The sequence below is a fragment of the Ambystoma mexicanum genome, chromosome 8 (assembly GCF_040938575.1).
Source record: "Ambystoma mexicanum isolate Mex_15411 chromosome 8, UKY_AmexF1_1, whole genome shotgun sequence".
NCBI classification, from domain to species: Eukaryota; Metazoa; Chordata; class Amphibia; order Caudata; family Ambystomatidae; genus Ambystoma; species Ambystoma mexicanum.
The window spans coordinates 138528793-138550303 of NC_090929.1; the positions used below are offsets into that span (position 1 = coordinate 138528793).

Genomic DNA, 21511 nt, shown 5'->3' on the forward strand with positions numbered 1-21511 from the left:
CTCCACTCTCTCCTTCTCTCCTCACATCACCATTCTTGCCAAGAAGGCCCACTACCAGCTGCACCTACTCAGAAGTAGTCTTCCTTTTCTCAATTTCCCCCAGAAGCTCACTGTCTCCAGAGCCCTGGATCTCTCTAGACTGGACTATTGCATCATCCTCTTTCTCAATCTGCCTTCCTCTACTCTCTGCTCTTTGCAACTAATTCATAACAGGACTGTAAGACTTATCCTTGGCCTCAAGCCCAGGGACTGTATCTCTTCAGCCCGGAAATCTCCCCACTGGGTCCCAATGGCTGCAAGGATCACGTTCCCTCTGCATCATCCCCAAAGCTTTCTAGGGCCAGAGCCGGCACTTTTCCAATGCTCTCTTCCAAATACCTTCCTTTTTGAGCCCTTCGCTCAGCTACCTCCAACTCCCTGAGGGTCAGGTGGTTCTCCAGGCAGATAGTGTGGGGGGTGTAGATCTCTCTTCTCTGCAGGTGCCTCTCTCTGGAATGGCCTCTCTGCCCCTTTCAAACTTGAGCCAGACCAACTGAAGTTCCGGAATCAACTCAAGACCTTCCTTTTCTGCTCTGCTTTCTCTCTCTCCCTTCCCTGCGACTGTCTTGTCTGCTGCGCTGACTGGTTGCTTGGTACCCTCAGAGTCTCACTGGGTACCAGGCTCCTCCATGATCAGTCTCCCCTGCACTGCCTCCGAGCCTACCACACACTTAGGGGATGTAACTGTAACTGCTACAGTCCCCTGCCTCCTTGCACTCACCCAGAGCTGGCTTCCCTGGCTGCACTTACTCAGAGCAATGCTGACCTGATTGCACTTCCCCCTCCCTCTCCCTGGCACTTCCCCCTCTCTCTTCCCCCTGCACTTTTGCGCTGTTGTAATTGCACAATCTGAATGACACAAGGCCTAGTAAGAGAGTTTGTCTTGTCCTCCCTCTGTATTCCCTCACTTGTTTTGTCGCGCCTAGAACAATTGTCTACAGGGACGTTATAAAAGACATATCATGACATATCATGTAACTCTAGGTGCCTTCTCTACAGCAACTTACAACCTGTTATGGTTTAAGTGTAGTCCAAGTTCTAGAAGAGAAGGTTGTGTGAGATAACCTCGGTGCTCTCAGTTGAGAGGGCAGCAGAGAGATAAGAGGATGCAGTGAAGCTGGGTTCTGTTCACCACTTCATGTTCCTTACTTGAAGAATAAACTGCACCTTTTGAACTTGAGCAGTGTGGCCTACCATGCCTAGAAAAAGACCTGTGAGGTCGAAACACGTGTCGGCACCACTTGTTACTCCATCAATTGATGATTTCATAAGAATAAAATCAGAAAATGTAACCAAGATCCTTGTGGACCTACATTCTTCATGCACCTGAACTGGAAACAAAGGAAGATACCTTTGCGTACAAAACAGCACACGCGCCGAAGTAGTAGAAACTAAAAACCGACTTCTCTTGATACATACAGCAGGCACCACGAGCACGGGCCTCTTTAAGTTTCTACCAACTGGCTGCTAGTGCACTTTGAATCAGAGATGGGAGGCGCAGCAACCCATGGTTCCTGGTGCTCCTAACAACTTGTTTACTGAGTACCTTGGAGGCTAGAGGCTGACCGAAAGGTGGGAACACGTAACTTTGAAGTGGCAGTTGAAAGGAAAAACGAAATTGTGTGTGCTAATTTTGTTCTTATTGGAAAACCAATCTCTTGTAACATCCCGAACAATGAAGCAGAGGTTAATAAAGCGGTAGAAGCTGAGCAGAGAACAAGTACAACCCAAGCCAATAGCCCAAACCCTATTACAGCATATCTAGCCCATCTAAAAACTGAACAATATTGTTTAAGAGTTGTTGAAGCTGTGTTACCTCAGAGACGTCTAACACTAGGGGTAACCAAGGTTATAAAAGGCTGGAAAGAGTGGCAGTATAGCCTTGGGATAGCCACTAAAGAAATAGTATCCTTGAAGCTGGGGAAGGGAGCTGGCCACTTCTTTAAAGTCATTGTGGTTGTAGCTACAAGGCGGAAGGAAAGGCAAAGAGGCTGACTTCTCCTACCACATAAGAGAGAAGAGTGCCTTGCCAACCTGTATAGGTTGAGGAAGTCTGGTGCAAGTTTCCTAACCTTGTAAATTGCAGTAGCAGCAGAGCAGCAGAAATATGGTCACAAATACAATTGTGGGAACTGTAGTAGTTGAATGTAGCAGAAGTCAAAAGTCAACTTTGGGGCAAGAGAGCCTGCACTCACAGTTTGATTGAGGGAGTTGCTGGAGAGAGAGCAATTCCTATACAGAAGCATTCTGACAGAACTGCATATAGTAGATACTGCAGAAGTTGCAAATAGAAGAGGTGTAAAGCAGAAGTGGTACTTTTGTCTTCAATTTTGTTCATCTTTTCCTGGAGAGAAGCTAACCAGGAACCCCATTGGTGTGGTTGTTTTCTTTGTGGTACTTGGAAAGGGAAATCTTTTCAGCAAGAAAAGAACTGCTACCAATGGATTTTTATTTGTGAGAACGTTTGTTTCTTTGGAACTTTTCAAGACTTTTCTTTTCCTTGGAATAATTGACTTTTGGACATTTCTGGGGGAACAAGATATGCCCAGAACAAGTAGAAGTCATCCATTTATGTTGTTTTCATGTTTATTTAAATGTTTGTGTTGTTTAGTGTGAGGGTTAGTATTGTGAATGCTAGGAGCTTACCCCTTAGATCCTAGATTAGGAAGGGACTCCCCTGGTCGAGTACGTTTAGTTCGGGTTTATTTTTTATTTTGGTTTAAAATAAAATGTTGAGCCTTAAAAATACTCAACAAAGTCGTGAGTCTCGGATTGCTGACCCATCACATACCATATGTTTATATTGTTTTATGCCTTTTCAGTTTTATGTTTATATTGTTTTATGCCTTTTCAGTTTTCAGCCAATCACCTGCAACTCTGTCTTAGTTGTGGTCCCTGCATTCATCCATCTTTTCCATCTTTTAATGTCTTTGAGTTACCAGCAAATCAGGGAGCGGATTTAGATAAATGTTAAAAAGCAGGAGGGAATCGGGCGAAAAATGAGATCCTAGTGGACAGTTACATGTGAACACTATTTTAGGAGTTGTGAAGTCTTCTTAAAACAGCTGTTTGATTATTTGCATAAGGGTCGGACGTCTTAGCACAGCTGTGTGAATATTTTCATAAGGAATTACAAAAAGCATTGTATAGCATTGTACAGTACTTCTGAGGGTTCTACGCGATTTAATCTAAATAAATGACAAGGAACAAGTTACTTACCTGTAACTGTTGTTCTCCAGCATGGGTCTGGCATGGATTCACATGCTCATGAATATTCCCCGTCGTCAGGCTGGGAATCCTCGGTAAAGAAAAAACCAGTATCAGTTTCGTTTCTGATCTGTCTTTCGTAGTAATAACCAATCACTGGTCTCTGCGTCATACTGACCACAGCCAATGACTGCCCTCTACCTAAGCACCGCCTCTGGCAGCCATCTTCAGATTTGGAAGCACGTGAAGTGGCAGTATGACCAAGTGAAGAGCCGCAGAGGGGTAGGCGGGAGGGTTCGCATGTGAATCCATGCCAGACCCATGCTGGAGAACAACAGTTACAGGTAAGTAACTTGTTCCTTCTCCAGCATGGGGTCTGGCATGGATTCACATGCTCATGAATAAAGAATACATAGCAGTACACACATGCACAACCACGGGAGGTGGCAAAGGCTCAACATTAAGCATCACATCAACTCAACATTAAGCATCTTACCTCCTCACCAGGCTCACCTCAGGCGAACAGGTTGCGCAGCACTGCTTGGCCGACCCTGGACTCCTCCCTGGAATCCCGGTCGACGCAGTAGAATTTCGTGAAGGTGTGCGTCGACCTCCACGTAGCAGCCCTGCATATGTCCAGCAGGGGCACACCAGATAGGAACGCCGTGGTAGCTGCGATCGCTCTGGTGGAATGGGCTCTCGGACGGCCAGGCAGCGGTCGGTTTGCCAACCGGTGACAGTACATGATACAGCCGGAGAGCCATCTGGAGATGGAAGCCTTCGAGAGAGCCTTCCCCTGATTGACAGGTCCAAAGTTCACAAAGAGTTGTGACGTCTTCCGAAAACCTTTCGTGCGGTCCACGTAGAACTTCAGCGCTCTAGCTACATCCAGCGAGTGCAAAGTCCTCTCAGCCGGCGACGAAGGCGACGGGAAGAACACAGGTAACACCAAGGGTTCGTTGAGATGAAAGTCCGACGGTACCTTGGGCATGAAGGAGGGGTGCGTCCTGAGCACTACCCTCGTGTCGTGGAAAGTCAAGTACGGTGCCTTGCAGGAAAGGGCCTGGATCTCTCCCACTCGTCGTGCGGAGGTGATGGCCACGAGAAAAGCTGTTTTCCACGATAGAAACTTCAACGGGGCCGAGTGCAGAGGCTCGAACGGAGGTCCCATGAGTTTGGTCAGTACCACGTTGAGCTCCCACGCCGGGGCCGGAGCCTTCACCGGCGGGAACGATCTGAACAGTCCCTTCATGAACTCTTTCACCAGACGATGAGACCACAAGGACGTCCTGCCCGTGGTTCTGGTGTATCGGGAGATCGCAGCAAGATGAATCTTGATGGACGCGTGTGCCAGACCAGCTTTGGCCAGCGTCAGCAGGTACGGCAGCACTTGGGGAGCCGTAATCCGTAGAGGGTTAATCTTCTGTGCGTGGCACCAGACAGAGAACCTCTTCCATTTGTGTCCGTAGCATTTAAGAGTCGAGGACGCCCTGGCCTTTGCAAGAACCTCTCTGCAGTCGGCCGGTATGTCGTATCCTCCAAACTCTAGCGCTGCAGGAGCCAGGCCTGCAAGTTCAGCGACTTCGGGTCGTGGTGGAGGATGGCGCCTCCTTCCCTGGAGAGTAGATCCGCGTCCGCCGGCAGCTTGATTGGCGGGGACGCCGACAAGTCCAGAAGGTCCGGGAACCATATCTGCCTCGGCCACGCAGGTGCGACGAGGATCATCCTGCACCGTGACCTCTTGAGCTGGTTGACGAGCCGGATTAGCAGAGGCAAGGGAGGGAACGCGTAGAGGAACAGGCCCTCCCAGGGGAACGAGAAAGCATCGCCCATGCTCCTCGTCTGGGGAAACCTGCTGGCGAACCTCCGGCACTTGGTGTTCGTCGCCGTCGCGAACAGGTCGATCTGGGGTGTGCCCCACCGTCGGAAGAGGCGATCCACCAGATCCTGCCGTAGTTCCCACTCGTGGCACGAGCGCAGCTCCCTGCTGAGTGAGTCGGCGATGGTGTTTTTTATCCCTGCCAGATGAAACGGCACCAGAAGAATCCCTTGGGCGACGGCCCAATGCCACAGGTCCTGCGCCTCCTTGGACAGCGCTGGGGACCTGGTTCCGCCCTGTTTCCTGATGTAAAACATGGTGGTGGTGTTGTCGGTGAAGATCCTCACCACCTTGCCCTTGAGGGACGGAAGGAAGGACCTGAGGGCCCAAAACACTGCACGGAGCTCCAGGACGTTGATATGCAGGGACTTCTCCGTCGGGAGCCAGAGTCCCCTTGCGTGCAGATTTTCGGTGTGCGCTCCCCACCCTTCTAGGGAGGCATCCGTGGTCACAGTCACCTGGTGGGCTGGGGTCTGGAAGTCCATGCCCGCCGTCAGATGCGCGCGGGTGCCCCACCACCGTATCGCTCGTCGGAAACTCTCGTCGAGCTTGATCCTTTCCTCGAAGCTGCCCGTCGTCTGGATCCAGCGCGCATCCAGGAACTCTTGCAACGGGCGCATCCGGAGCCTGCACATGGGAATGAGGTAGATGCAGGAAGACATCATCCCGAGGAGGGACTTGATGGACCTCACCTTGGCCGCGTCGGCCACCAACATCCGTTGCACCTTGCCCAAGATGGTCCTGGTCCTCTCCTCCGACGGGGAGGCCAGAAGGGACACTGTGTCGAGCCTCGCTCCCAGAAACAGTGCGACTTGCGCGGGCACCAGGTGGGATTTGGCGTAGTTCACGGAGAATCCCAGGTCCGTGAGGAGTTGGACGGTCCTTGCCGTGTGGACCACGGCGAGCTCCCTCGTCTTGGCGCGGATGAGCCAGTCGTCCAGGTAGGGGTAGACGTGAATCCCCTCGCGGCGCAGCTGCGCCGCCACCGGTGCGAGGCACTTGGTGAAAACCCTGGGTGCCGACCGCAGTCCGAAGGGAAGGGCTTTGAACTGGTAATGACGCCCTTGGACCACGAATCTGAGGAATTTTCGGTGCCCCTTTAGGATGGGAATGTGGAAGTAGGCATCCTCCAAATCCAACGACGATAGGAAGTCTCCTTCCTCCAGCTGACCCAGGACGTGCTGGAGGGTGACCATCCGGAACTTCTGCGCCTTGATGAACTTGTTCAGGCGTCGCAGGTCCAGGATGGGGCGCCATCCTCCCGTCTTCTTCTTCACGAGGAAGTAACGCGAGTAGACTCCGGAGCCCCGAAGCCTCTTTGGGACGAGTTCGATGGCGCCCTTCCTGAGCATCGCCTTCACCTCCAGGAGAAGTTGAGGGACGTGAAGTTCTTTCCTGGCCACGGGGGGGACGCGCGGGCACCTTCTTTGAAACTCGAGCGCGTGGCCCCGGGCCAGGGCGTCCAGCACCCAACGGTCGGTGGAGATGGACTCCCACACGCTGACGAAGCCCGCCAGCCGGCCTCCCACCGGGGTGCTTCGGTGGGGGCCCGACCCCACGGCCGGTTCAATCCTGCTTGGACGCGGCCTTGCCGCCTTGGCCCCCTTGGCGACGACGGCGGGGGCCGCCAGACTTGCCTCGTCCTCTGTAGGCCTCTTGCGACGACGAGCGGGCCGCTTGACGGTAGGAAGCGAAACCGCCGCCGGAACCTTTGGAGGCGCCCTTGCCTCCGCCGCTCCGAAAGGGCGTCCGCCGTTGCTGCAGCACTCCAAGGGCCCGGGCCGTCTCCGTATCCGCCTTGATGGCCTGAAGGGAATCGTCCACTGTCTTCCCAAACAGGTTGTTCCCGTCGAAGGGCATGTCCAGGACCCTGTTCTGGACGTCCTGCCGAAAGTCCGTAGCCTTGAGCCATCCGCGCCGTCGAAGGCAAACGCCGTTGCCCATCTGGCGGAACCCAGTGTCGGCGATGTCCGTCGCCACGGTGATGGCGTGGTCCGAGGCCACCTCACCTTCCTGCAGGATCTCAAGGGCCTCCGCCCTCTTGTCGTCCGGCAGAAAATCCAGCAGGGGAGCTATCTTGTACCAGAGTTCCCTGTCGTAGCGGGCCACGATAGCCAAGGCGTTGGCCGCTTTAATCGTCGTCGCCGCCGACGAGATGACTCTGCGTCCCATGGCATCCAATTTCTTTCCCTCGCCGTCCGGCGGGGAAGTCGACGTGGAGGCCGCACCCCCCCCCGCTTTCTTCCTGGCTGCCGCGGAGACGACGGAGTCCGGGGTAGGCTGCGCCCGGAGGCATAGGGGGGCCGAGTCCGGGACCCGGTACTTTTTCTCGTACCGGTCTCTTTTCGCTGGCGTCGTGGAAGGGTTCTTGAGGAGGGAAAGGCCCTCATCCCAAATGTCGTCCAACAGAGGCACTGCGAGGACCGTCTTCCTCTTGGTCTCGCGCCGTTGGTAAAGGAAGCCCTCCTTTTTCTTCTCCTCAGGGCAGAGTTGGAAAAGCTCGGATGCCCTGGCGATCATTGAGTGGAACGATCCAATCTCGTCGGGCGGAGAAGCCCTGGGGGGAGGCGACGACGGAAAATCCTCGTCGTATGCCTCGTCGTCCGTACCCGTCGCTGCCGTGTCAGTCCCCGTATCATCCCCTCGGGTGGACGGGGAGGAGGGCTGGATGGGGCGCGATGGTTGAAAAGGAGGCGGTGGATGGATCCTTCTTTTCTTGGTAGGGGGAACACCAGAAGGTCCCGGTTCTGGATCCCCCGACGGGAGAGGTTCCTCCGTCGGTAACGGTAGTCTCGTCCTTATCTCGGAGCATAAGGACTGTATAGCCAACAAAATGGCCGCTGAGTTGTCCTGCGGCGCTGGCAGAGGGGAATCCGACGGGCGAGCAGGGGCCCCGTCGGTATCCTCGACGATGTCGTCGTCGTCACCTGCGTCGGGGCCCATTCCGACGGGCTGGTCTTGTTCCACGCCTAGGCCGTGGCTTAAGACCTCGATCAGTTCCTCTTCTGAGGTTGAGGCCGAATCTCCGACGACGCCCTGCCCCCCCTTCTTCCCCACGGAGGGTTTCACGGGGGTCCTATCGATGGGCACGAAAGAAGACTCCCTCCGAGGAGGCAGGGAGATTCTGGGCCCCGAGGCCGCCACCACTGGTGCAGCCTCCACAGGCTGGGCCAGGGCCGCCGCGACCGTTTCGATAGAGGGCTTGGTCGAATGGATCAAGGCCTTCACCACCTTAGGTGCGCTCACCGCCTTATCCTTGAGGGAGGGGGCACTGCCACGCTCCTCCTCTGCCTTAGAGCTCGACCGGGGTCTCTCCAGGAGCTTCGCCGGGTGCTCGGCCTTCCTCTTACCCGACCCAGAGCGTTGGCTCGTGGTTGATGGTGCCGGGGAGGGTGCGCCCTGCCTGGCGCCCGTAGAGCCCGACCGTTCGGCGCTCCCGGTGCCAGCGGACTCGCGGTGCTTGGCCTTATGTTGGGCCCCCGTCGCCGGGGCGCCCTCAAAGGTCTTAGAAGACCGCTCAGATTTCTTCTTCTTCTCGCCAGACGGGCTCTTACCCTCCAGCCAGCTGGCGAGACGTTGATGGCGGTCCTTCATGGTCCGTTCCGACATGTTGCCGCAAAACGCACAGTCCTTCTCCACGTGCGTCTTGTCCCCATGAAGGCAGTAAAGGCAGAAAGAGTGTTCGTCCTCCTTGAAGACGTTCTGCAGCTGGCATCCAGGGCAGGCCCTGAACAGCTTTCCGGGCGTCGAGCTTCCCTTCTCCTGGGCCATCTCCGAGACCGGGCCTGAGAAGCTTCTGGAGTCCTCCGAAGTGTAGCTCGACGAAATCTTCACCCTTGAGGGGCACAGATGAATCCGACACGGGTCCCCGTTGATCGGATGTAGGATCGGTGGAGCTTGAGGCTCTTTTGACCGAAAGAATCGAAGTTTTTGTGAAAAAGCGCGAAAAAATAGCACTAACGCTCGAGAGCAATAGCACGAGGATCCCAACACATGAACGTGCGGTAAAAATCTGAAGATGGCTGCCAGAGGCGGTGCTTAGGTAGAGGGCAGTCATTGGCTGTGGTCAGTATGACGCAGAGACCAGTGATTGGTTATTACTACGAAAGACAGATCAGAAACGAAACTGATACTGGTTTTTTCTTTACCGAGGATTCCCAGCCTGACGACGGGGAATATTCATGAGCATGTGAATCCATGCCAGACCCCATGCTGGAGAATGTGGTCATTTACTCCATGGTAAGTGTCTTTGTTTTTATGCTTTAAATGGGGGTTACCATGAAAGCTCCTACCATCCCCCTAACCACTCCCACTCGCACCCGTTCCTATACCTCTATATCCTCTCCCCACATCCATATATCTATCCAATTTACCACCCCCAAAATAACTTACCACAAAGTCAATTACCACATAGTAATTTATTTTGATGAAACCCTGGTACACGTTCCAGGGCATGTTTGCTTGTTCGATACCCAAATAAATGCACTACAATACTATTTAATGAGGACGCAGTTCAATAGTAGTAGAGGTAATCATAAGGGCTCATTGTCCAGTCCATGAAATTCAGCCCAGGGGCACCCGTTACATGTCGACTTACATGTAAACAGGCTCCCGCCAACTCATTTTGATCACTTGCATGGTGGAGTGCAAAAGGTGGGGGAAAAAGTTGCCGTGCAAGCATGTACACCACCTTTTGCGCTCACCTTTTTCACTCCGCCGTACAAATTGAGTAAACGCTTCCTTTCATGTGCGCATGGCAGGCAGCATTTCCAATACATCCCCATGGAGTCCTCCTGCTTTTTACTGGTGGAAAAGTCAAGAGGGCTCCATAGAAAATGCTGGAGGATTTGTATAGCGGAGAGGAGGGGTCGCGGGGGAAATGCAAGTTGCCTTCTGCCGCTCCTCTCTGCCATGCTCATTGACAAAAATGAGCTGTGGCATGAATGGAAGGCATACCATCCTTACGCAGGCCTTTTACGCCTTCCATTCACATTACGGCTAATTGGAACATGAACTCCTTAGTGTACATTCAGACCCAGACTCATAAACACAATATATATAGGACACAGATGTTACAAATAATTACAAATTGAGGCATTAGCCTATGTAATTGGCAAGATCCAATAAACTTGACAATAAATAGAAAATTATAATAAGGACAATTCAGACACGCACATGTTATGTTATTTGATATTTGTATAGCGCGGCCCGCCATTGTTATGGCTTCGTAGCGCAGAGGGTAAAACTGTTCCAAAGACCAGCATACTCTTGAATCGTTTGCCAAAGAAAAAAAAGATAAAAAATAAGCAGGTGGTTCAATCGATTTTTAAAACAATGCCGGTCGCGACCCGATGGCCTTGTCGGTGGCCTATGTCTCGCAGGAAGAGTCCATAATCATTACTAAATTTTGTAGGAAGGTATCCCATTTTGTATTGTGTATCGTCCTAAACTATGCATAAAAGTGAAGATGTGTGATGTTTTCTGACGCAAATCTGCAAAGAAAACAAAAGTCCCCCAGTCCTTTGTATCGATCCACATCAATTGCTGGAGAATGGTCAGTGGTCGAAGTGTATAAAAAGAAGTAGTGAAACTATGTGCCCTACTGGCCTGGACACGCGCCCCTCAAACCCCATGGCCATGCGCCCTCCCACGTACAGTACAAACCCGCAAAAACACACACCTGCTGTTTAAGGCAACGTTGAGTGCAGTGCACTGAAGTGCAAGTTTCAACTTCTTCCTACACTTTTATTGTAAAACAAAACAATTCCCGAATGTTTTTTTTTTTTAATAAAAGTATCTGAATAGTAAAACTTTATTTAAAAAAAATAGAGGAGCACCGCTCCCAACCGGTCCCGGCCACTGAGAATGCTGCTGTTTCACTATTCTGTCCAGGCGATTAATGTCCACCAGTCGCCATGGCAACTATCAGGAATGAATGCTATTAGCATTATCCTAAAATGTAGCCACGCCTCATGCCCTCAGTACCACCCCTGAAAAATGTGGGCCTTTTTTCTTTTCCAATATAGCGCTGTGATGCCGCTGCAAAGTGGCACTTCACAAAATACGTGAGTCAATAAGGTCAACTAATAATAATAATTAGAAATAAAACATTTACCTTTTTGCAAACTTACTACATGCAAAGGCTTATTATTAGCCATAGTCAAGCCCAGAGGACATATTGTTGTATATGTTTTCCATGTAAGTATGTATTCATGTAATCACTGACCTGTGTCTAAATGCCACTGTAGGTATGTATGTTTGTCTCCTGTCATCAGGTGCCCCTTTATGCCCCATGCAATACCTGATTCTAGGGTTGCCAGATGTCTCCATGCCACGAGGGACGCCCTACTCCACCCCTGGGCTTTGCTGTTACCTTAGTTTTGCTTCAGTCCATTCTGGTCAGTTGAAGTGACCCAACACTACAACCCCCAGCAGGTAATGAATGGATAAGTGAAAGCCTGTTACTGGGATGTGGTGTCCCTCCTGACATGGAGTCATATGCCAAACCAACCTGACTCTCCTCTGGCAGCCTGATTAGCCACACTTAATAAAGGGAGGATAGTCTCAGCGGCAACGTGCTCGCCTTGGAAGCAAGACGGCACGGAGCAACACAGGTTCGATCCCCGGGTCCGCGCTTAGAAACCTCTGGGTATTAAGCGCATAATAAATAAACTATCATATCATATCAAAGACGCCCTGAAAAGGTTCCTCTACCTGCTTTTTGCTCTTCGTACGCAAAACGTCTAGTACAAATATCTGAACAAATAAGCAAATACATTCAAAATAAAATTAAAAAAGAAAGTGTACGCACAACAACAGAGTATGAATTTGCTACTGCAGTGTGGCGTGAAACCCCATCCCATCTGATCTTTGCAGTACATCACGTGGCATTGTTAGGAAGCCCGCCATAGCTTAATTGGGGCCCTGTTGTGTGTTTTTTCCATAATACCCACAGCCTCAGCTTAAACCAAATTAACAAGAATCCTGCCTCAAACAGGTGTGATCAGCTCATCCTAACAGACACAAGCAGAGTTTCAAAGTAAATGCAGTGCAGTTACATTCCAAATGTGTGAGCCGCAGTATCGAGGACCTCGTAAGAGACAACATTAGCCACAGTGTCCTCAACATAGAGTCTAAGCCTCCCACTCTTAAACAGCCGATTCACTATAGAAAACCACATCTACTGCCACTGTCAACATCTAAAACAGGGATCTGCAGCCCTCCAGATATTTTCGACTATGACTCCCATGATCCCTCACCATTGGTTATGCTGGCCGGCGCTGATGGTTGCTGCAGTCCAAAAACAGCTGGAGAGCCCAAGGTTGCAGACCCCTGAACTAGAAGGACCAATACATTGCATGCATGACCAGTTCGTTTTTTGAGAAACCAAAGCAAACCATTTTCGATGAACAGCTTTCTTCATTCAACTCACCTGCCCAATTCGGACAAATTCGGCCTGTCGGGCCTCTTCCTTCTTCCGGGCGGATTTTGGTGACTCTGGTAACACATCACTGAACGACCGCCTATTCAGCATGTTCTGTAGGGTGAACATATGTTAACATGGTAAGTCCAGGTGTTCTGCGATTAAGGCGTCACAATTATAGAGCTCCTAAACACTACGGATGGATGATTGCACATATGCACTGATCAATCCGTCTAGGCCAGTGGTCTGCAATCATTCGCTCTCCAGATATTGTAGACTACAACTGCCAACAGCCCTAGCCAGCATAGTCCATGCTGAGGGATCATGGGAGCGGTAGTCCAAGACATCTGGAGAGCCACAGGATACAGACTTCTGTTCTAGGCGGAAAGCTTTCCCCACACTGGTGTCATCAATAGTCTAAATGTGAAAAAGTGCCCAAGGAAGGAAACATTTTAATATTTTCAATGTTGCTCTTCAGGAGCTTCAAGATGCAAAACCATATCATACGTTCAGGATTTAGAATTGACAACTTTACTCTAAAAAAGGTAGGGGATCGGCATAGGGCCAATTGCATTTCAATTCCAACTTTAAACATGTTTGCTTGCCAGAAAGTATCCATCTGACCTATTCCAATAGTAGGGAAAATAATGATGGTTCATGTCTCTGTGGCGGGCAACAAGACACCATCTGGTAGAGTGTATAGTAATATAATAATATGAGGTGTTTTTATAAAGTACCACTTGCTGGAAATTCCAGGTTTAGAGCACATGGCAATAGTTGGTGATAAATACTATTATTATGTCTCCCGACATTTGCGGCAGTCAATTTACCAATTTTGAAGGATGATTAATTATTATTATCATTCTTATGAGGGTATTTTCCCGCTGTTTTACCTTGATTATTGCTTTGGCTGCTGGGTTGTAGAAGTGCGAGGGCTGAGTGGGCATTTTTACCCTTACCCATCCTTGCACTGTTGCAAAGCAGGATCCAATTCGTCCCACGGTGCACCTATCCTTGGTACGCTGCGTGGCAGGGCTCGCCTTCCTATACTAGCCCCAAGGTGTCATCCTTCGGTCATTGTTCAATCCCCATGATAGCAGATTACCGGCCCCCATTGCTTGTGCTCAGGCCTGGCTGTCTCACGTCATGTTCTTGCCGCGTGAGTTCCTGGAACCGAGCCTTACCTGCTTAACAGGTGGTAGAGCCTGGTTTGGCTGCGCTGCGTTGTCTTTACAATGTTGACTCTGCCTGGCTTATCAATCTGGCTGCTTCCTGCTTACGTTTTTCTCAACCCTGTTCTCACTGTGAAGAAATCCAGCTCTACAACCGTTTATTGCGAAGCAGCTCTGCATTTGCGCACGTGTTCGGCTGCAAGAATGGCCCTGAAGATGTTTGTTCCGAGGCTCTTTATTTATTTATTTTGTCATTTGTATAGGGCACATAACTCAGAGGCATCTAGGCGCGTTTTGCTTAAGAAGTCGGGTCCCACTGCCGTTTGACTTTAGGGCTGCAGTGTTTGTTTGCATCTTCACGGATGTATTTAGTCAAGTTCAGCCCTTGAGTTCCTGTGTTACGCCTCATCCCATTTGTTGATCTGTGGCCCTTGATGCAGCTGGGCGTCTCTCGTGTACATATATCAGCTCACATTTGCTTCCGGGTTCTTCTTATAAACAGCACTGTCCTGTTTACTGCACAAGGCAACTATTTTCTGTGTAAAATGGGTGGAGTGTTCTTGCCTCGTTTCCCGGGCTTAATTTTAAGGGGCGAAGGGTGTATATGTCGTCCCCCAACTTTTGAGACAAACCATTTTGTCCCACTTATTTGGTAGGGGCCCCTTTCATTTAGATGTCATGTCCTCACCCTCTCAACATTTTCAGCAAAGTTACTCCACTGCATATTTCAGACAATCTCCAAAAATCCATCTCTTTGATCGTATCTTCATTTCCTGCCAGAATAAATATCTTTACCCTTCTATCATATTTCTCGGGTGCTTTTCTTGGATGTGTGCTCAACTCACGCTCCCGACTGCGCAGTGTCGCGCCCTTCAACCCCTTGCGCCACTGCTAGCCATGGCAGAAAGGTCCTTGTCTATCCCCAGAGGAGTAGCCATGACTGTCTATCTAGTGGGGCCTTACACTAATGTAGTTGGGCCCACTGCAGTGACATTAACATCTGTAAGTGCCCACATGGCGCTGCTGAGTGGGCATTTAAAGAGTATGTGTGGGCATTGCCCGCTCAGGCCCGACCCTCTCTATGCCTCTGACTATCCCACGTGGCATTAACTGCTGATGGGCTGCATTTCATAGGGTAAAGAAGACGAACGAGACCATTATGGGTTTGGTGGTAACTACCGTAACCTTATGCCCGAGGCGTCTGTCTGGATTATGGGTCTACCAACACTACGAAGGGAAATCATTTACCACTTGAGTTATTCCTGATGTACAGTATGCTGTAGTTCAGAAATACCCCATGTCCTGTGAACTTGCACACCTGTTTGAGGGATGGAAGCCCCACTAGTGCTTTATGAACGCAATGCAATGCATGTTCATGCCAGCATGCTTTCATCAGCTTGATTGGCAGCTGGCGGCGTTGCTGATACCAACCCATTCTCACTGAGGGCATTGCTATCACAGCACTTAGAAACGGGACGAATCTGGACGAAGCGCTATATATAAGAACACAAATCAGTATGTTATAACTGTTACCCTCTCATGTCACGACTTTTTCCCTTGCCAGACTGGACAGGAACCGATTTAAGGGCTGTAGAGAGACCCACACCTGCTTAACCTTCTCTGGCATTCCCCTAAACATTTACATTAACACCAGCCACAATGAGCAGGAGTGTGCTGTAGTGTAACTCCAAATATGTTGACACTGTGGCGAGCAGCTTTGGGTGGTGGCAGCGGTGGTGGGGAACTGCCCACCCGCAGTGTCACACGAGTGCTAGGAAATATTTGGGTGCTGGCACTTATTTTTTTTTAAATTATGCACTGGAGAGTTTACACCACTGCAACAACACTGGCACAAAAATGCTAGCAGAAAAATGCACTGAATACACATAACACTAGCTGTGCGGGCAAAGGAAGGCGTGGCACTAAATGAAGTTTGCAAGGGTGGCATGGCAGCAAGCCTTTGCCCACATCAGCAGGGATAAGTACTTGGGCTTGACATATGGGGGACTGCAAAGGCTAGGGGGCTTGGAATAGGGACACGAAATTGAGAATTTCGGGGGTGCCCCCTGAAAAATCCCACAAAGTAACCCTTGCAATTGACAAACCCCATCAGTGTTTGGAGCCGAGGCATGGGAGGGAGGGAGGGAGAGAGAGGAGTGACAAGGTTCCCCTAGTGTACCAATGCTGGCATAAAATGTGGGGTTCGACCAGAAGGGCTGATCCGAACGTAAGAAATCTGCCTTGTTCAGTCTGTACTCCATAGCACATCATTGAGAATATCATACTTCCTATCACACGGCTATTTCTCTCTCTGTGCCCTGTTCAGGTGAATGTTGTCTAACTAAACACCCATGTACACATGGCTACATCATCCCATTGCCTTTACTGTTAAAGCTGATTATGTGTTCTCCCTTGACATCACATCGACCTAGAGGCACAGGATTCAGGCTCTTATAGTTCATGCTGTCCAACTTAACACCCATGTCAACATGGCACCATCAGCTTCTTAGTTTCACTGTTAAAGCTGATTATGTGACTTCTTCCTTAACATCACATCCCCATAGAGGCCTAGACTTCAGACTCTTATAGTTCATGCTGTTCAACTAAACACCCATATAAACATGGCACCATCAGCCTATTGCTCACACTATTAAAGCTGATTATGTGACTTCTTCCTTAATATCACATCCACATAGAGGCCTAGACTTCAGACTCTTATAGTTTATGCTATACAACTAAACACCCATGCCAACATAGCACCATCAGCCTATTGCTTTCACTGTTAAAGCTGATTACGTGACTTCTTCCCAAACATCACATCCACACAGAGGCCTAGACTTCAGACTCTTATAGTTCATGCTTTCCAACTAAACACCCATATAAGCATGGCACCATCAGCCTATTGCTCTCACTATTAAAGCTGATTATGTGACTTCTTCCTTAACATCACATCCAAATAGAGGCCTAGACTTCAGACTCTTATAGTTTATGCTATCCAACTAAACACCCATGTCAACATGGCACCATCAGCTTCTTAGTTTCACTGTTAAAGCTGATTATGTGACTTCTTCCTTAACATCACATCCAAATAGAGGCCTAGACTTCAGACTCTTATAGTTTATGCTATCCAACTAAACACCCATGTCAACATGGCACCATCAGCCTATTGCTTTCACTGTTAAAGTTGATTATGTGACTTCTTCCTTAACATCCCATCCACCTAGTGGCACAGACACATCTGTCTGTTATGGTTCAGGCTGTCCATCAAAACACCCATGTAAACATGGCAACATCAGCCCATTGCCTTTACTGTTAAGGCTGATTATTTGCTGTTCCTTAACTCCACATCCACATAGAGGCACAGACTTCAGTCTGCTATAGTTCATGCTGTCAAACAAAACAGCCATGTAAACATGGCAACACCAGCACATTGCCTTTACTGTTAAACTGATTATGCATTATTTCTTAACATCACATCCACATAGAGGCCTAGACTTCAGACTCCTATATTTTATGTTATCCAACTAAACGCCCATGTCAACATGGCACCATCAGCCTATTGCCTTCACTGTTAATGCTGATTATTTGACTTCTTCCTTAACATCACATCCACATAGAGGCCTAGACTTCAGACTCTTATGGTTCATGCTGTCCAACTTAACACCCATGTCAACATGGCACCATTAGCTTCTTAGTTTCACTGTTAAAGCTGATTATGTGACTTCTTCCTTAACATCACATCCAAATAGAGGCCTAGGCTTCAGACTCTTATAGTTTATGCTATCCAACTAACCACCCATGTGAACATGGCACCATCAGCCTACTGCTTTCACTGTTAAAGCTGATTATGTGACTTCTTCCTTAACATCACATCCACATAGAGGCTTAGACTTCAGACTCTTATAGTTTATGCTATCCAACTAAACACCCAGGTCAACATGGCACCATCAGCCTATTGCTTTCACTGTTAAAGCTGATTATGTGACTTCTTCCTTAACATCACATCCACACAAAGGCCTAGACTTCAGACTCTCGTAGTTCATGTTGTCCAACTAAACACCCATATAAACATGGCACCATCAGCCTATTGCTCTCACTATTAAAGCTGATTATGTGACTTCTTCCTTAACATCACATCCACATAGAGGCCTAGACTTCAGACTCTTATAGTTTATGCTATCCAACTAAACACCCAAGTCAACATGGCACCATCAGCCTATTGCTTTCACTGTTAAAGCTGATTATGTGACTTCTTCCTTAACATCACATCCACTTTGAACAACAGACTTCAAGATGCTAAAGTTGGGATTCTTTTTTAACTGCTCCCTTCTTTTATTAAGTTGGCACACACTTCACTTGACTTTTTCTAAATCTCCTTACAGTGTACTCTTCTCACCCTACTCAATGTATTAAGGACTTCCAACGCTGCCCAATCTTCACAGCATGTAACAGTGCTCCATTAAGCATGTGCGATTTTCGCACCATTTTCTGTTCTTTAATTCTTCGGTACAAAATAAATTCTGCAGCTCATTTTATATTCTCCCTGACTGATATGGGTCGCATTACGGCAGCTTTAAAAGCGCTTCACTGGCTCCCAAAAAAGGACAGAGCCAATTTCAAGAGTCCATTCAAAGCCTGTTCCTTGGGCCCGTCCCCTCCAACTCTCCAAATTGTTTCAGACATTGCAACCTTCCACACACCTGAGACCACAAATTACTTTTACCAAACGTGTCTGTCAAGTGCAAATGTAAGTGGAAAAACTACAAACAGTTTTACCGAGGTTTCATTCACAAAGAGAACCAGAGCCGGCCTTAGGGCAGGGTGAGCCGGGCGTCCGCCAGGGGCGTCCTGCCATTAGCCCCATGCCGCACCAGCTCAGGGGAGTCTTTCAAGGTCACCCCCGAGCTGGCGTGGTGGGAGACGGTGCGGCAGGTGGCCCATTACAATTAAATGCTCTGCGCTCTCGGGGGTGGAGCGCATTTAATAGCAATAGGGCGCCTGCTGTGCCTTTTGAAACATTTGGCGTAACCTCCCACCCCTGCCGCATGACTAGGGGCAAGCGGGGGGAGCTTAGGGGCGCCACATTTTTCATTTGCTGCCCAGGGCGCTGTGGTCTCTAAGGCCGCCCCTCAAGAGAACACTACGTGCATGAATGCCTTTTGGCACTAACCTTGGTCCTCTGGAAAAATGTGTTTGTGTGGCGTATTGACTGGGGAGTGGCAGAACCCTGACGCCATGCTTAAAATGCAAAAGGATTTGCCCTAGGATGCGTTACACTCTCCTCTGGCATTTCCCAGTACAGGTCTGGCACAGGGTAAGGCATGGTGCTGCCAAGGAGTTTTCAGACCCCTGCCTGAATGGTAGTGCCCAGAACGCAACAACTCATGGACAGCTTGAGCGTTTCTATTTATTTTCTAATGTTCTACACCTGCAACAGGAGTGGGAATGTAAAACATACTTTGCAAGTGATGAACCCTAAAAGGCTGGTAATTTGCCATGTCCCGACAGCATTCGAATGAGTGGTTGGCGAACTCCAGCCCTCCACTCAGGTGGGTCGAATTGCAAATGCAAATCTATGTGCCAGGTCAATGCCAAAATTTTAGATAGGCAAGGAGAGCTAAGCACTAAGCTGCAAGACATCTGCAGTACTACCCCCAGACACGCACGCCTCCTTTTATTTGCATATAAGGTGAAGTGTGTGGACTGGAGTCACTGGTCACTGGTGGTAGTAGGAAGCAACACAAAGTTTGCTTGTTGCAGTCTGTGGTCACCAGTCTTTGTGAACCAGGGTCAGAAGTGCATTTAAAATGGAGCTTACCAGAGGCGTTGCTAGGTGGGATCTGGGGGGGGGCTATAGCCACAGGTCTTTTGCTTGTAGCCTCGGATAGAAGCTCAAGTGCTACAACCATAAGGCTCTAGCTAGCCCGAGTCCCGACAGTCCAAACATTAGCGTAGCCCCAGATCTTTTCCAGACCTAGCAACACCCCTGGGGCTTACAGTACTTCCTGGAAATGTGCTCTGATTGAGGGATGATTGATGGCTAGATTGTGTTTGTGCTGTATTTGGGTTGCATTTTGGACAAATCAAGATAGGAGGCAATGATGCACTGGTCTTGTTGTTGGGGGTAACTTATGGGGTAAAGGGTGGGTTACACTATGTGACAAGTGGGGGGGAAACCATAACTCAATGAGTTCATGACTGAAAGGTAAGGCCTTGAATTCCTTTCTGAACTGCGAGAGTATTGTCAGAGTCCAGGCTGCCGCCAGGATGGTGTTCCAGCAGGCAGGATCCTAGTGAAAGATTGTCTGGTTCCTGGCTTTTTCCATGTATGCTAGATTTGTCTTAAACCTAGTGATGGCCTGGTTCCCTTAGGAGCGTAGTCCATAGACTCTTGCAGCTCGGTAGACAGATGTGCCAGCGTTGGATGCCTTTATCGCTAAAGTACACAGTCTTACATGTATTATGGGTGGGATGGGAAGCCAGTGTGGCGCCCTCAGAGTGGGAGAAATTTGACTTAGTTTCATGTTTCCTGTTATGAGTAATGCTGTGGCTTGTTGCGTCAACAGAACGCTGGCGAGGAGGGCGTTTCCCCCATTGATGTGGGAGATTACCGGGGCCTGGACAGTGGTTCTGAAGTCCATCCAGTAAAAGTAAGGGTTTTCTATTCTGCCAGCTGTCTAAAATATGGTTACCACACAACGTGCCTACATCCTAAAATCTGGACTCAGGTGACAAGAAGGGAGGATCTTTAAATATGAGCAATTTACAGAAATTCGTTCATCAAGCATTCCCCCAAAATGTCAATGGCGACAACGAAGAGGGTGTTGTACTGTTTGCAAAGTGATCTGAAGAGCGAGACCCAAGCACAGGTGCACCCGACCGGGTCTCAACCGACTGGGTGCACTTGATCCTCCCCCTCCCTGTGATCCCCTGTGCACTTGCTTGTTCCTTACGCACCGCGCCTGAAGATCGTCTGTCTGTTTTCCCTCATCTTCACCCCTAATTGCACTGTTAAAACTGCAGAATCGCTGTCAGGCCTATTTGCTATATCCCAAATTGTTAAATGTATTTTATGCACTTACTTTGCCTGTGCAGACTATTATCATCTCCGAATTTCAAGGGCTCTGAGGGACTGTTTGTTTTTCCCCATGTTCCCACCCTCCTTGAGTGCTTTGAAACACTTGTCTGTGTATAGGCGCTATATAAATAAACAATACTATACCAACAATACCATATCACATCGTCTTTTCATCTTAACTTTGGATACTAATGAAGAAATAGAACCCGATGATGGGGGCATTGCCAGTCTGGTAATGCCCCCAGAGCGATTCACTCTGGCTTGTAACTATCACCCCGGGGGCATTATCAGATCAGTAATACCACCCTACTCAGGTTCTATTGCTTCATTAGTACCCAGTGAGGGGGTTGTTGCAGCCTCCCAGCCAATGAGGAGGCTTATGGTTGGGTTAGAATCCTGGGAAAATGCATTAGAGCTCTGGACAAACACAACTGAACCCAGAGGTTTGTGAACCATTTACTCAGAAGTTCACCTAGTGCAATTCTCCAGTGCATGCTTCTACGTGTCTCGCTCATGCTTTCTTGGTTTATCTCTCTTGCTAGCATACTCTCCTTTGTTCCACTCTCTCCCGCTATCTCCCTAAGTCACGATCCCTCCCTCTCTCTCTCTCTCTCTGCTTTATTCACTATTCTCCCTCTGTCTCTTCATCTGTCTCACTTTCAAATAGTCTCTCACGCCTTCATTATTTCTTTCTCTCTCACTCCTTCTCTCAC

At 49.3% G+C, this 21511-nt stretch overlaps 1 protein-coding gene across 4 annotated transcripts in view; it reads right to left on the reverse strand.

Moving 5' to 3' along the window:
• The window catches only part of GARNL3 (GTPase activating Rap/RanGAP domain like 3), a 1295083-nt gene that overhangs the window by 329444 nt on the left and 944128 nt on the right, over window positions 1-21511 (reverse strand). For all 4 annotated transcript variants that reach the window (XM_069609500.1, XM_069609499.1, XM_069609501.1 and 1 more), the window contains one exon: window positions 12558-12662. In XM_069609500.1, coding sequence (XP_069465601.1) covers window positions 12558-12662 — 105 coding nt within the window. The remainder of the gene's footprint in view (window positions 1-12557; window positions 12663-21511) is intronic.